Source organism: Epithele typhae (assembly GCF_022376455.1).
Source record: "Epithele typhae strain CBS 203.58 chromosome Unknown BXZ73scaffold_13, whole genome shotgun sequence".
In the NCBI taxonomy this organism is placed as follows: Eukaryota; Fungi; Basidiomycota; class Agaricomycetes; order Polyporales; family Epitheliaceae; genus Epithele; species Epithele typhae.
The window spans coordinates 92,650-108,142 of NW_025954204.1; the positions used below are offsets into that span (position 1 = coordinate 92,650).

The window sequence follows — 15,493 nt, forward strand, 5'->3', positions numbered from 1 at the left end:
ACGTCTTGCCCGCGCCTTATGTCTTAAACTTCGTCTAGAGGACCGGATGGACAACAATAACTCATATACATACAACAGGTACTGCGACCGACGCCGAGCCCGCTTCAGGCCTTGATCCCCTTCTCGACGTCCGCGAGTCGATCCACCGCCACGATCTCGAACACCATATCCCCCAAGCCCTTGTCCTTCTCGGACCCGGGCCCCAGCTGCCGCGCCCCGTCCCGTCGTCCGCGCTGCTCGCCGACTCGGTCCGCGACATCTCGCTCGCGGTCGCGAAGTGCGGCATGCTCAGCGTGAGCGTCGCCATGCGCGCGGGCGCCCGACGCCGTCGTACGCGCCGTCCGGGCCCCGCCGGTGCCCTCGCCCTCGCCGGTGGAGGAGCACCAGATGGTGGCGAGGAGCGTGCCGACGATGGCGACGTACACGTTGACGAAGTAGATGTACGAGTAGTTGAGGAAGTTCGGGTCGAGGTAGAGGTCCACGAGCTGCCCGACGTTGAGCAGCACGGGGATGACGAAGTTGGAGGCCGCGATCCAGAAGAGGAGGCGGAGGCGCGAGAGGTAGGAGCCTTCGCGCGGGGGACCCACATGTGGGGCGGGTGAGTGCGGGGTGCGGGGTGGGAAAGGGAAGGCGAGACGCACCTCGGGAGCTGCTTGCCGACGTGCCGGTGCTGACGTTCAGCCCTCCCTGGCCTGGCCGCCTGAAGCTCACCACGCGCAACCGCGCGAGGAAGAGCATCGAAGCGAATCTATGCGGCTTGCTCGAGATCGGAGGTTCCCCTCAGAAGGAAGGAACGCACGCACGAGGTGTCAAACGTCTGCAGAAACCACTCCACCTTCGGCCACGGCTGCACCTGGGCGACAAGCGCCGCCGCGGCCGGGTCGGGGTTGTTCTGCATGAAGTCCCAAAGCTGCACGGTAGCCTGCACGAAGTTTCCTATCCTCGCGATCTTGAACGCGGCGATCGTGCCGTAGATCGCGACCCGCTTCGGCCACGAGAGCTGCGCGGGCGGGTAGACGGCGACGACGCGGAGGATGAGCACACCCTCGGCGAAGAACGGACAGAGGAAGAGCGCGATGGCCGCGCCGACGTTGAACGCATTGTTTACGGGCATGGCGAGAATTGCCCGGACCTGCCATGGTCTCTGGTCAGAAGAGCCGTTCCTGGCCGAATGGTTCGAACGGGGCGCTTACTTGCTCGATAATGTTCAGGACCCCGAGTATGAGACCGAAGCAGAGCGAAAGCACGTTGAGGATGAAAAGCGGCGACCGTCGAAAGGATGGAGACGAGACGAGGAAGAGACCGACGGTGATAGGTATAAGCATTGACGCACAGACGGTCCCGACCATGAGCAGCGTCACCGACGGTCCCAACGCCACGATGTAGTTCAGCCCAGGCGGCGGCGGGACGAACGTGTGCGTTATGGACGCCATCCGAGTAGCGGGCACGACTGCGAAGGCGGGGTGAACGGGTCGGCGGAGGGTCTGGATGTCGCAAGCTGGAGGAGCCGGTAATAGCGGAGGTATATATACTTCGGCGCTCCTCCTTGCAGACCATTGGCCTACGAGCCGCTGAGGAGCGAAGCTGTCAAGAGCAAAAACCTTGGCGCGCGCTCTTGTGCCCCAAGCTTCCATCCGACGCGCCGGCGGTATGTTGAGCTTCTCTTTGACGAGTGCTAGGCACGTTGCAGGCACGATGCGTGTCCCAGGAAGTGCGCGGTCACAGCAATGAACCATGGACAAGAGGATGACTAGAACTGCCGATCATCTGGATGACATGCCCAAAAGCCTTCCCAAATCGCGGCGCGAGGACACACTTGAGCCACTCGCTCGCACGGGGCCATGTTGATATATCCGTCGCTTTCCCAGGCCGTCTGCGGCTGCCAATTCGCCGCCCAGGTATTCGCTGCTCCTCTCCTTCTGAGCGCGCATGGACTGTGCTCCAGTTCGGTCGAGGGGGTGGGAGCAAGGATAGATGGTCTTGCTTCCGAGCCTGGAGCATGACGCATAACCATCAGTTATTGGTCCTCTGGCAGTATGGTTCCCAAGTGCTTACGTCTCCCCGTCAGTGATGCCCGTCCATCTTGCCGCCGGAGTCGTGGTCGCTTGTCATCTCATGGCAGTATGTGGGAGCTTCGTCGATTTTGTGCCTGAGGGTCTCGCGACAAAGAGTTCGACGAGAAGGGTGCATAGGTTCTCGTCGGTGCCTCGACAGATGCCGTCATCCCGCCGGCAAGGTGCAGACTGTGCAGCATCCTCTTGAAGAAGGCAGCAAGGACGAGCGCATCAGCCCTGTGGGATGGTATGGGAGCACTGCGACCGTTCTCAGACAGTTGTGCTATTCCAAACGGTGATGCGAGCGCCCGCTGCACTGCATAGTCGTCCACAACATCTACCCTTTGACGTAAGCGGAGCACGTCGCGACGGAAATATGAGGTCGCTCTCACCGGCTGCGCCTTGGGAGAGAGGGAAGTCGCCTTTTTTGTGATGGAGCGACACTGCGGATGTTGCCTCCGAGACCAGCTCTCGGTCTTACGGGATTGCTTCTTCTGAACCCCACCTTGAGAATGTCGTGGATGATGTGCGCCAAGGAAAGCAGAAATAAATATACTTCGAACCGCGATGGCACCGTGCCCAGAGTGATCTGAGCGTGTGTCGCATAATACCCTTCTCCACCTCGTCCAACATGGTAAGTGCAGACCATGAGCGTTCCCTGTATCTGCAACATACGAACCTTGCATGTGCTGTCGCACTGTCGAGATCGCGTTATCACTTGCAAACACTCGAATAGCACCCACCCGACCCCAAACTCGTAGGCTCGTCGTCACGGTTCCTGGCTCAAGCCCACGCCGCCTTCACCATGTCCGCGCATTTCTCCGCGACCGCGACCGCGGGGGCCATCGTGTGCGCGCCAATGATCTCGGGGAAGACAGACGTGTCCGCGATACGGAGCCCCTTCACCCCGTGCACGCGGAGCTGCGCGTCCACGACGCTCTCCCGCTCCTCCGCGCCCATCCGACACGTCGACGTGAAGTGGCAGAACGTGCGGAGGTGCGCGCGGATCCACGCATCGAGCGCCTCGTCGTTGCTCGCGCTCGCGCCCCCCTTCGCCGCCTCCTCTTCCGCTCGGGCGGGAGCTGCAGCCCGCGTTTGATCGGGTATCCCTGCGCGCGCATGTCGTCGAGCACGCGCAGCGCGAGGCGGATCCCGGACCGCAGTGGCGCATAGTCCGCGGGGTCGGAGAGGTAGCCGAGGTCGACGGCCGGGCGCACGCGAGGGTTCGCAGTGGCGAGGCGCACGGCGCCCTCGGACCGCGGCCGCACGAGCGCGACGGCGAGCGTGAAGACGCCGACGCCCTTGGGCGTGTCGACGTCGGCGCAGTTGTTCGTGAGGAGCATCATCTCGATGTCCGGGCGGTTCGCGGGCACGCGCGCGTCGAGGTCCGCGGCGCCGTCGGGGCCCGGGGAGACCGCGTGGGAGGCGGGGTCGACGAGGCGTGAGGGGAAGAAGGCGGAGAGGTTCTGAAACGGGCGCGCGAGCACGCTGCGGCCCGTTGTGGCGTACTTGAGCACCTCCTTGACGGCGGTGAGCGGGCTCACTTCCAGCTGGTGGAGCGAGTCTTTGATCGGAACCTCGACCGCAACGGGCACGCCCATGTGGTCTGACTGAGGGGACGGTCAGCCAACGGGAGTTGAACGTCTTCAGAAACTCACCAGATGGCTTCCAACAGCGGGAAGGTCGAGAACAACATCAACGCCCTTGTCCTCCAGATGGGCCTTCGGACCAAGTCCACTAACAGAGAGCCCACAGGTCAGTCTAGTTTCCATAAACGAGCCGGACGGATAGCCCACCTCAACATCAAGATCTGGGGGGAACCCATCGCGCCAGCACAGACTATGACCTCGCGCCTCGCCTTGGCGACGTACTGCGCGTCGGCCTTGCGCGGGTTCGCCGTCTCGAAGTGGACGCCCGTCGCGCGCACATCGCCCCCACTCTTGGCGAGTTCGACGCGGCACACGACCGAGTTCGGGCAGATCTTTAGCCTCTCCTTGCGCTCCTGGGCGACGTGCGGGGGCAGGAACGCGAGGAAGGTCGAGTTCCGCCTGTACTTTTCGTCCTGCATCGAGTCGAGGACCGCGATGTGTGCCGCGGGGACGTTAGGCGCGTTCGGATCTGGCACCTGTGGGAATCCGAGCTTCTGGCACGCGCGGTCGGCGCTGGGAGGCGACGTGAGTGAAACGAGCTATGTTTGGAGGGGTGGGAATGCTCACTAGTCGGTCACCTTGTACGGAGAGTGGGCGAAGTTCCTATTCTGCCAAACACCTGCGTGGCCATAGGTTCGTCATTTTTGATCCAAGACAATGCTCCCGGCGACAGCCCACCTTCTCTACCCCTATACGCAGAGGCCGGGTGGGAGTGTGTTTTTTCGGACTTGACAAAGTACGGGAGCAGGTCGTCGTAGCCCCACCCTTCGTTCCCGAGCTCCTTCCACCTGTTGTAGTCACCCGGAGTACCTTCCGGCCTCGTCAGCCACGAAACGTCCTCACAATCATCCGTGGGAAGCGACGGCTCACCGCGAGTGTAGAGCATGCCGCTCACACGGGACGCGCCACCCAGCGCCTTTCCCTGGAATATCTCGAGGAAGCGATTGTTGGCATGTCGAAGAGGCTCGGACCACCACCGTAGCGCCATCGGATGCTCGCCCTCGTATATGTTTCCCGACGCGAGCGGGACACGGGAGAGCCACGAGTCGTCGACCGGGCCCTGCTCGATGACGAGCACGGACACTTTCTGGTCTTCCGACAGACGCGAGGCGACGACGCATCCCGCAGTCCCTCCTGGTTGGCAAGCCCTTGCGTCAGGGGCGCGCGTCTTTAGTACGGACAACTGAAGGAGGACGCACCTCCCACGATGATGTAGTCGTATGTGTAGGTTTCTGGGCGGACTTGTGGATCCACGGGCAGCGGAGTGCCCACCTCACGAGGGGTATGTTCTGATACTGAGGGAGCCATGGAGCTGTTTGCGTCGTGCGGTGTGACGGTGGATGAGGAGGAAAGAGACGCGCCACGCGAGCTTCTGTGCTTGTCGGTGGCTCCGTGGGAGAAGATGCACGGTTGGCGCGCCGGGATGGGTAACCAGGCGACTCTCACAGCGGAAAGCCCCTCCAGCTGGCCTCCTTCATCGACTCCGCGCACTTCTTCCCGACGGCGACCGACGGAGCTGGCATGTGACCCAATGATCTTGGAGAAGATGGACGCGTCTACCTGGGCGTTTGTCGAGTGCAGGTCCTCCTGTGACTTGGGTTGCCCGACGCCAGAAACATCCGCTATATACCAAGGCTTATGAGCACCACACCGATCCAACAGCGCCTGTACAACGCACCATGGCTGCCCCACACCCAATTTAGTCGCCCCGCGCTCCCTGGTGCACCCGGACACTAATATCGTTCTAGTACTGCGACATGTGAACTAGGATTCACTGTTGATGTCGAAGCGCTTGGAGCTCCTGTTGCGCATCCCGGAAAGGCCATTGTCCAGGTCGTCGGTGATGAGGTGGGCAACGATGCCGCTTGACAGGAGAGCCTTCAAGAGGAACATGTGTCGCCATAGCTGCTGGTAGTGACACTGGGCTCGTACAGGGTCGTACGAGTCTTGTCCGTCGAAGACCATCTCGTGCATCGCAGTCCACTGCGGTGCGTTTTCTATTGGGGCCACGTAAATGTGGACGCCGTTGCCGCCAGAGCACTAGCTACTGAAGGAAGTGCACGCCAAGAACCCCATGATCATGAGCAGAACGTCTACCACAGGGACCCCAGAGAGCCGCTCCGTCGCATGTTTCTGCGTCGAAATGAGGTGTTGTTTTTTCCCAGTTGCAATAGTCTCGGCTTGTCGTCGTTCTCGATGCGAATGCAGGTCTTGGGGTATAACTTACCTACGCCGACTCGTCGACATGAGCCAGCGTTCTTGGCCGGTAAGCGCCAATATTGAGTGACTATTTGTGACTGTTACTGATCGGTGACCGCGTCTTGACTGTGACGAGTACTTATCCTTCGTCTATACGGACAACCTACCCAGCAGCTGTTCGGGGAAGTATTTATAAGAGGACAAACCTAGGCAATCACGCACGGATGAAACATTTGACTGAAGAACGTGCGTGGGCTATTAATGAACTCCGTACGTGCCAATGCCCTTCGATGGATGCCTCAAGCAATTGATGCCTACGTACTTCTTCACTGCCAACCGGGAGTTCGAATCAACGCGAGCCTTCTGACTTCGGTGTCGACATGTGCGGTATCGCTTGAAGAGCCAACGCCCCATATCCAAGGGTACTCGAACATTCGAAGTGAACTGCAAAGGCCTCTTTTGATTAACGCCGAAAAAGCGGTCGCAATCCATTCAATTGCCACGACCGTTTTATGATCGAGAAAGGAGTGCAGTGGGTGTAGGAAGGTGTAGGAGGGAAGTAGCGAAAAGAGGAGAGAGACGCCCGATGCCTCAGCGATACCCACAGTCACGTGTCATTTGCGAGAGGGGACTCGTTGGCAATTCCGGATACCTGGGTGCTGCAATCATCCCGGATCCGTGCCGTCCCAGATATCCAATCCACAGAACCCACTTGGTTAGTATTCTCGGTTATGACCCGCACACCGTGGATCTGACTGGGAGTGTATTTCCAGATGCCACTGGCATATAAATGCGCCGTAGCTGCACCAGCGACGTTTGCCCCAGTGGCCGCGAGGGATGTGCGTCCTGTACACCGACACCGCGAATACCCTCGGTCGCCTCCTTTCCCACTTGAGCTGTTCCACCTCATCATCGATGCCAGCTTTCCACTCCATCATGACGATTCTTTCAAAGAAGAAAATATTCGTCACTTCAATTCCTACGCTCTTGTTGGCAGAGCTTGGCGATTTCGCTCTCACAAGTGGCTCTTCCGTACAGTGCACATCCGTGACGTCAGCGCCATGTGTAAACTCGCGGAGGTTCTACGAGACAACACCACCATCCAACGGTATGTGCATACTGTGAACATCATGGAACAAGCCTCGCCCTCCCAGCGCATCTTCCCACTCTTCCCAACCCTCCTCGGTCCCACTTTACCCCAATTACGGTCACTCCATATCCAAATGCCCCCCGCCCCGACGACGGCGCCCGCTCCAGGTTCCCCCCTACCACGACCCTGCCACTCTACGCTGTCGCCTTCACCCAGGAGTCCCATATACAACACCTTTCACATCCGCCTCCACTCGTCTTGTTCCCGGATCGAGGATTTGCGCCTCAATAACGTCCGCTTCGACTCGTTCGCTGCCTTTGTCCACGTCCTCCGCGGGTTCCCAGACCTTCGCAGGTTGCAATGCACACGCGTGGAGTGGTACTCCGATCCAGTATTGGCTCAATTTCCGGAGGGTTGTTGTTCCCGCCTCAAAGACGTGTCGGTAAGGTTTGAACACACGGTGCATTGCTCTTTTCCACGAGCTAATATACACACGGTCACGACCCAGATTGGCCAGATGGACGCGCGAAGCACAAAGAGACTGGTGGAGTCTCTCCCTTCTTCTGTCGACACAATGGAGTTTTTCGTTGTTTCCGGAGTTCATTCGGAAATCGACAGATATGGTGAGTGAACTCCCCTCATTCGTGACCACCCATCCGTAGATAACTCGTTTCCGCGACTCGCGGATGGGAGCTATCTTGGTGCGCGTATCCCTGTGAGCATCTATCCTGCAGACTTGAGTTTCTGTGCCAAATATATATCACGAGAACGCGAGGCTCACATTATCGCACAGTATTTGTGCAGGTTTCCAGCTTTCTGCCATGTGCTTTCACCTTCCAGTTTCTGCTCAGATTATGACGTTTTGGCTGATTGTATTTGTACAATACCAGATACCAGTTTTCAACAGATCATGAAGCTCCTGGAGTCGCGCTTGGAGAGGCTCGACTGCCTCCGATTCATCGTGGAACAGGATCCGCAGTGGCGCGGTTGCGAGCACAACATAAGAGAACTTGTACTCCCCACGTTTCCCTTGGAGTCCTTGAAGGTGTCGCAGGAGCAGTTTTGGGTCGTGTTGTTCTGCGCGCTGCTTAAAGGGCTGAAAACTCTGAACATCCCGGATGTGCCTGGTCCTGAGTTCTGGCCGCCTGTATTTGTCATGCATTTTGTTTCCAGGAAGAAGTGGGACACAGGAGCTGAGAGTTAGTTGAGGGGTGGAAGGCGCAAGTCGTATTCCGTACAGTACTTGGTCGACAATGGGCTCTTTGGCGTATCGACCCGATGGTTGGATCATTGGTTATACACATCATAAACCAGGGTTGAATCAGACACACAGCCGTTGTCATCCGGTACTTCTGTACCAGTGGTAACTGCCACTGGCATCACGCCCGACGACAATCCAGCAAGAGCCACTGACGAACTCTTCTCATATGTCATGAGCCGCTGCCATCACAAGCTGCTTTCCCGCGTCAAGACTGGCGACAAGGTCTGGGGAGGACGTCTGGGTACCGAGCACGATCATCCTGCAAGTCTGATCTGTCGAGCGCACCAGTCGGAGGAGCGGCGGCGACCGTACGTCTATGAATATTATCATGACATGAGGCTGCCCCAGCACATTGTGCCCGAAATTCTCACCACTGAGCGGTGAGGACTTGAGCCATCTTCATCCCCATCCGCTCCTAATGGCGCCGCTGCACCCGACGACTCCGAGGCAGTTCAAATATTCAGATTCACAGTCTCGAACGATAATGCATGATGATTGCATCACAGTGAGCGCAGGTACTTCAAGAGGTGGTGCAAGACTTGAGAAGATTCCTGCGCGAGATGGCTATTCCAAGACAAAACCCTTACTGCCCGGGGGAATACCAGGACGTACGGGACTCAATGGACATTTTGAACGCTCTCTTATCGCACGGCGTTGTGGGTCATCTGATCACCTACGATATGGAGGGTAGCCTATCCTCTGTGCGGGATAGTTACTACATGAGACGTCCCACCCTCGATGGTGAGTACTCTGTTCAATAGATCGATTTGAACGTCCAATGAGATTCGTGCAGGTATTGTCTGGCCTCTCTCCGGTGCCGAGTCGACTCCGCCGCTCGACATCGACGGCTTGCTGACCGAGTTAGTCGTCAATGGTGCGCTATCCTTGCTTCTGGTGGCATTGCGCGATGGTGACGACAAGAGAAGGCAACGAGTCTACCACCGCAGAATCTGAAGCAATGGATGCCAATGCCGGGAATGACTCGGACTGCGACTATGAAGGTGCGTCGCAGTCATGTCTGATTGCCTCTGCATCCTGTTGATCTCACCGTTAGTAGATGTGCTGGCGGATGCGTACGTCCCGCTGGGGGAGACGGCAAAATCCCACACAATCAAATATCTTGAGTCGTTGGTTGCTCCCCTCAGAACCATTATCACCTTACGCGGACTTCGAAAGGCGCGCCCCCCACAGCGATAGCCTACAGTCTCCAGCTGCCGGGTATCCCTTGCAAACTCGCATCTGACGGGTCCCCGGCTCTTTTCAAGGACGCTCTGCAGACAGCACAGCGTACAAAGATGAGCATACTACGACAATCGCTCCTTGGCAAGACCATGCTTGCACCAGTGCAAACGGCTAACTCCAGCGCGACACTACACGCTGAGGCCGCGCTCACGGCCCTCGTGTGGTCTATGCGCGCAGACCCCAGTATGGCAAAGGAGAGGATCTGTCACGCCTACAGTGACTTGGAGGATGTGTTCCGTGTGCGTTCTGACCCCCTCGACATTCCTGAACGGTCGCTGATACAACCACCCTGGGCAGGGCAGAGTCGCACCGATAGGCACTGGGCGGAGATGCTGCTACTGCTGCCACCTACTCGCCGAGCAGCTCGGCGCTGCTCGCAATAGTAACGCTCCTCCTGTCGACTTTGTTCTTCCCAAGACGCATGCGACAGTCCTTCCTTGGCACCCACCCGATGGCCTGCCGGTGCATGTCCTCCGGAACATCAGGGACGGGCTGAAGGAGACACTGTCGAAAGTCGTCTTGGCGCAGACGTCGCCGTACAGAGAACCCTCCCCCGAGCTCCCCCCATCACCGACGAAGAACTGGCGGAATTACGGGCGGAGATGGCAGCAGAAGAATGATCGATAGCCGAAAAGCGTCACGTAGCTGTAAGACCCGAGTCTAGCACGTCCCAATGTATATCCTCATTTCTAGTTTGGGCTCCTACCGCACTACATTGTTCGTAAGTACGCAACGCCAAACGATGGCCTGTGCCAATTAGATCTCTTCAACGCTTCGTCGCTGCTCGCATGGCGATGGTCGCCACGGAGGTCGATTTGCAGCGCGTACTGACGCTGCAAGTAGTCTCGATGCAACAAGGGACTCGCTTTGACGTGCGACACCCGGAGCCAGCACAGAACGCCGCGACGTACATTAAAAATCCAATGATTATGGGGTTGGAGAATCGAAAGAAGTTCAAGGGAGTCAAACGCTCTCTATATGCGGGCGTTTCTCGAGTACCCTGTCAACGATCCCGAACTGGAGAGCTTCTTGAGCTAGGGAAGGTCGTCAGTAAAGCGCGCGTCCAAGACTGGCCAGCGTTCGGCTCACCTGTCATGAAGTAGTCTCGCTCAAGGGCTTTCTCTATGGGAGGAAGGATCGGTGAAACATCGATGGTCGAGTTGTGTTATGACGTACCAAAGCGGTCCATCCCGTCTTGCACAGACTCTCCCTCATGACCGCAGTGCTTTTGGTAGATCCCCGTCAGCACTTCCCGGACGCGCAGAATCTCCTTCGCATGTATGGCAATGTCGCTGGCTTGTCCCGAGGCACCACCCGAGGGTTCTGTCCAACGAATATGAACATCAGGGAATGCTCGACATAGCCAGAGAAAGAACGTACGGTGAATCATGATGCTCGAGTTCGGGAGTGCGTGCCGTTTCCCCTTCTCCCCAGCAGCGAGAAGTAATGAACCCATTGAGCACGCTTGACCGATGCAATATGTGTGAATGGGGGAAGAGACGTATTGCATCTGCGACACAGTCAAGGGGTGGGCTTTGTAGACGCGTATATGCGGGCACAGTTGCACGCACCGTATCGTAAATGGCCAGACCGGCCGTTACGCTGCCTCCGGGGGAGTTGATGTAAATATGGATTGGTTTAGACGTCTCTTCAGCTTCCAAGAAGAGTAGTTGTGCGACCGTCAGAGCAGAGTCTGTATCTCTGATCTAGCGAGCATGAACGGCCGTCCCGGGCACAGGAGTATCATGAGTACTTACCGGTCCGTAAAGCATTATGACCCGCTCGCGCAACAGCCTAGAAAATATGTCATAACTCCTCTCGCCCCGGCCCTACAGAGCCCTTTCAACATCATCGAAGCTTTTTAAATGAGGCAACACTCACAGTCTGCTCAATTACAATGGGAACAAGGTTTGCCGTCACCGGGGGCACATGTCCAACGAATCCGCTCCAGTCCACTGCCAGTGGATGTACGCATCGTGAATGCCTCGAGATCGACGGGACGGCTGAAGCAGCGGGTTTCGTGGCGTGTCGCGTAGCGGATGCTTTCAGGGCCGCGAACATGGTGAACACGAGGGAGAAGTTGGGTGAGGGTATCCGCGGGAGGATGGTGCGAAGGACAGCGAGCACCAGCTGGCAGCGGGGCTGGCGGACAGGAGACGCCCGAGGTCATATCGCGTTCACGTGATACGCGCGTTTGCGCGCTATGGGCCATGGCGCCAATCCGGGACGGCTTGAGCCACGCACGAGCTCTGCCTCTTTCGCTGACCACCGCTATAGAGGAGCATCCCTCAGCCTCGTCCCCGGAGCCACCTTCACCTCCTCAAACGTACTTTACACGACTTACGACCCGCTATGAATCGCCTCCGTGCCGAACGATCGACCGAGACACCGATGGACTTCGAGTTCACCTCTCGGCCCAGCTCCAACACAAAACCTGTGTGGGCTTCCTCATCTCAGGAAGACCCACGCACACCGAAAAAACGTGAGTCTGACGTGGCTTTTTCACGTCCAACCACTCTGTCTGTGTAGGAGCCGTACACGTTCTTCCATTGGTGCTCACACGCGCACATTGCAGGATCGCTGGCGGAACTGAACACTCCTTCCCCCGGCTTCCCGCAACCTCAACCGCATAGCCCATCATGGCCTCGATTTGGCCGGGGGAATAACGTTCCCTTCCTGTTCCAGGAGCCCGCACCCCACAGCTCACATTCGCCAGCATGGGCACCCCCACAGAGCCCCGTCAAGTTCCCCGAGCCTGAGCTGAACGACGTTGATATGGCCGACACAAGCTTAGGCGGACAATCTCCAGAGAAAGGAAAAGAACATGATGGAGATGGAGAGAGGGTGCTGGCTGCAGGTGCGCTGCAGAGGGTGTACAAGAAGCGGAACAGCAGGGAACGTAGTCGCCTCCGGCGACACCGTTCACGAGTGGAAGATGAAGAGAGCAGCGAAGGAGAGAGCGATGGTGATGACGTTGGGCTGGTGACCCGGAAAACCACGAACCACTACACGCTCAACATGACTGGCCCTTCCGCTCCTCAATCCGACTCTCATGTCCGCCTCCTAGGGTACGTCTTACTATTTGCTTCTCCTGCGTTACTTGGTATCGACCAGCACAAACCCTGCAGTTATGTGCAAGTCTTCTTCAACGGGTCACTGGCGGCCATCGTGGTGTACCTCACCGTCCAGTTTATCCTCACGATCCAGCGAGACGTGGAACATCGCGTCGCTGAATATTCAATGAACATTGTTCAAGACATCGCCCACTGTGCCTCAAGCTACAAGGAGAACCTCTGCGCCGAGTCTCGGATACCCGCAATGGCTCACCAATGCTCTGCATGGGAGGTCTGCATGAACCGCGATCCATCCAAAGTTGGACGCGCCAAGGTTAGCCTGGAGGTCATGGGCGAGCTCGTGAACTCCTTCGTGGAAGAGATCAGTTGGAAGACGATGGTGAGCTTTTAACCTTCTCGCTTCCGAGCCATTTCTCATATGCTACCCTCCTCGTGAAGATCTTCACCATCTCTTCCCTCACCCTTGTGACCCTCATCGTCAACGGAGCGGCGAGCTACTTCCGTAGTCATCACAACCCTGCGCCGTTCGTTGCTCCGCCACACATTCCCCCGTATCCACTCCCTCCGGCATACGCCGCCAGTCACGGCTACCTCCCTGCACCCCAAGATTGGCACGAGAAGCCCTGGAAGCACCCTGAAGACGACGCAAGCGTGTACGCTCGCAGGCGTCGGCTGGAAGGCGGTCAGGCGGCGAAGGTCAAGTGAAGAGTATAGTAATCCCCTTTGGCATACGGACAATTTTGCATCCTCAAATACATTCCATGCATTATAAGTTACATCTACTGTATATTCCCACCGACGTCATCATCTATGTTTTAGGTGAGTATATGCTGCCCTCGCTCTTCGAGTGGGATGCACACTCATTGGCCGTTCCTCAGAACTCTTATGAGTCATGTTTTGTATGCATCTCGCATATTATCGTGTCACCATACCTCCCGCGCTCATTTCGGGGAACCACTCCTTCAAGATCAATGGATCGGGATCTCGCGTAAGCGCATTCTTCCAGTTGTGACGTGCTTCCTTGCCACATGATGGACGCTGTGGGGTGAAAGACAGACCCTTCGCTTCACAGCGTCCAGTGGGGGCTCACACTCAATAGGTCCGATGGTGTCGAATACATGATTGGTGCTCTGGTCTCATCGACACATATAAACTGGCGTCACTGTCTTGCGTCTTGGCCGCTCGCCACCGATACATAGAATTCGGGCCGCCCAGAACCCTCTCCCGCATGAGTACCTTCTCCGAGCGCTGCGCGCAAGCGGCCGCCGATGCGCTCGCTCCCTTCCAGGAAACGCCGACGTTCCCATGCGCCCACTCACACCATGTGTGTCCTCGCCACCTCGTTCGGCGTTCGGTGGCTGTTCCAGCGGTGTCCTGGGTCCCGCTCGCTCCGCCCAGATAACATGCGGCGTCGCATCGCGGGCGCGCGCGCGGGCGGACGCTCGGACAGCACAGGAGCGACCCGATCGCCAGTCCCCGATCAAGACAGAAGGGGACACCAGGAGGAACACGCCGTGCTCCTTTTCGTGTATTTCACACTTGCCTGCGCGCGCGGCCATGTGCTCACCGTTCCTATTGCGAGTGGGTGGTGGAGGCACTGGCTGGCCGCAACTGGCAGATTGTGCCACCTGCAGAAGCGAAAGCGAGGAACGCGGAGGTGGCTGACAGCCATGTTCGAACTTCTTCCTGGGTGCCCGATGACTTCGGGTCGTTCTAGCGCAGTCACACCGAATATGACAGTGCCGTACGCACCGTCCACATGGGGGCTCGGGTCCTGCCTTTCCACTCGGCACCCGTCACAATCACAGTAGCACCCACAACCACGATGTAAGGATCGCCAATCAGTACTTTTTTGCTGACCACATTCCGAGCAGTTATGAGGCCTTGAGGCGCACAGGTAAAAAGCCGCCGTATCTGGGGTAGCGGAAAAGGGAACTCAAGGCTGCTGGATTCTCGATGGATGACGCTATCGCGAGCAAGTGCGGAGCAGCGCTTTCCAACCCTGCTTAGCACGCAAGAACCTCGGTGAGTATTCACATACTGTTCGCCCTCTGTAAGACATGATAACACGCGCCGGTGGATCGTTTTCTGAGTGTATGCCAACGTGAGTGCCACTGCCTCAAATGTGGACCCAGCCGCATGGTCGACGGAGGTAAAGCGCACCGCCTCCCTCCGGATGACATTATCAGTTCTTGTTCGAAGGGCCGGTAGTCCCTTCAAGGCAGAAGATCTCAGTGGGTGTCCGCGGGAAGCACCGGGCGGTCCCGCGCGGGGAACCACAGCGGACGTCTCTCCGAATCATCGTCCGGATCAGTCAGCTTTCTTGCTGATCATGAGAAGAGACCGACCCAGACCTGATTTCTATGGGTCACGCGTGTCTAACTATCTAGATACTGGGTCCGCCGGTCTGTCCGGTGTAACGTGTCGCGGCGCAGTCGGTGTCTTGCGCTACGGAGCTAGTGCCATGCATGTGTAGCGCATGGCGCGCGACGTCAACGTTTGGCGCACTCCTCTGCCTTGGGTTTGACAGAGACAAGCACGTAGGTAGCTGTGGATGTACCCCGCAGTCATAAAATCAGACGACAGTCAGTAAAGGTGAGAGGCCCACGGGGTCCGCGCCCGCTAGATCACTTTGACATCGGTAGATCGACCATCCATCATTCTCTGTTGTAAATACAGCTCGGAACCGACCGGCCAACGCGAGAAATTATGTGAAGCTTGGACGACAACACGCATGGGGGATTTCGCAACGCGTTCGGAAGGCCAAGCCGCGATTCGAGCGGACCGGCCAGTGGAAGAGGGCCACCAGCGAGGTTACCTATACTTGCTAGAGGGGGTGTGGTGGCGGCGCGACCACGAGGCGCTGCATATGTATGTACATCGCCACGCTCTCGATCGGTGGGGAGACGAGGGGTTGCGGCCAG

At 57.8% G+C, this 15,493-nt stretch overlaps 5 protein-coding genes across 5 annotated transcripts; 2 read left to right on the forward strand and 3 right to left on the reverse strand.

Moving 5' to 3' along the window:
• Window positions 1–104: 104 nt before the first annotated feature.
• BXZ73DRAFT_44292 (uncharacterized protein) lies at window positions 105–1,433 on the reverse strand (the record flags this gene model as incomplete). The annotated part of the gene is made up of 4 exons (XM_048019310.1): window positions 105–568; window positions 642–748; window positions 804–1,132; window positions 1,194–1,433. 4 exons carry the CDS (start codon window positions 1,431–1,433, stop codon window positions 105–107), a joined length of 1,140 nt encoding a protein of 379 aa, XP_047879572.1.
• A 1,404-nt stretch (window positions 1,434–2,837) lies between these two features.
• Window positions 2,838–5,011, reverse strand: BXZ73DRAFT_89076 (alcohol oxidase; the record flags this gene model as incomplete). The annotated part of the gene is made up of 8 exons (XM_048025160.1): window positions 2,838–3,104; window positions 3,188–3,664; window positions 3,713–3,791; window positions 3,851–4,216; window positions 4,271–4,322; window positions 4,382–4,513; window positions 4,574–4,837; window positions 4,903–5,011. 8 exons carry the CDS (start codon window positions 5,009–5,011, stop codon window positions 2,838–2,840), a joined length of 1,746 nt encoding a protein of 581 aa, XP_047879573.1.
• A 1,952-nt stretch (window positions 5,012–6,963) lies between these two features.
• Window positions 6,964–8,196, forward strand: BXZ73DRAFT_76143 (uncharacterized protein; the record flags this gene model as incomplete). Its single annotated transcript, XM_048022364.1, has 5 exons — window positions 6,964–7,010; window positions 7,209–7,434; window positions 7,501–7,615; window positions 7,655–7,693; window positions 7,883–8,196. 5 exons carry the CDS (start codon window positions 6,964–6,966, stop codon window positions 8,194–8,196), a joined length of 741 nt encoding a protein of 246 aa, XP_047879574.1.
• A 2,262-nt stretch (window positions 8,197–10,458) lies between these two features.
• BXZ73DRAFT_44340 (Clp protease-domain-containing protein) lies at window positions 10,459–11,556 on the reverse strand (the record flags this gene model as incomplete). The annotated part of the gene is made up of 7 exons (XM_048019320.1): window positions 10,459–10,529; window positions 10,585–10,617; window positions 10,672–10,818; window positions 10,876–11,005; window positions 11,067–11,201; window positions 11,253–11,324; window positions 11,377–11,556. The coding sequence occupies 7 exons, from the start codon at window positions 11,554–11,556 to the stop codon at window positions 10,459–10,461; spliced, it is 768 nt and encodes a 255-aa protein (XP_047879575.1).
• Window positions 11,557–11,886: 330 nt separating this feature from the next.
• On the forward strand, window positions 11,887–13,274 carry BXZ73DRAFT_76145 (Di-sulfide bridge nucleocytoplasmic transport domain-containing protein; the record flags this gene model as incomplete). Its single annotated transcript, XM_048022365.1, has 4 exons — window positions 11,887–11,977; window positions 12,071–12,563; window positions 12,624–12,948; window positions 13,008–13,274. 4 exons carry the CDS (start codon window positions 11,887–11,889, stop codon window positions 13,272–13,274), a joined length of 1,176 nt encoding a protein of 391 aa, XP_047879576.1.
• Between the last annotated feature and the right edge of the window lie 2,219 nt (window positions 13,275–15,493).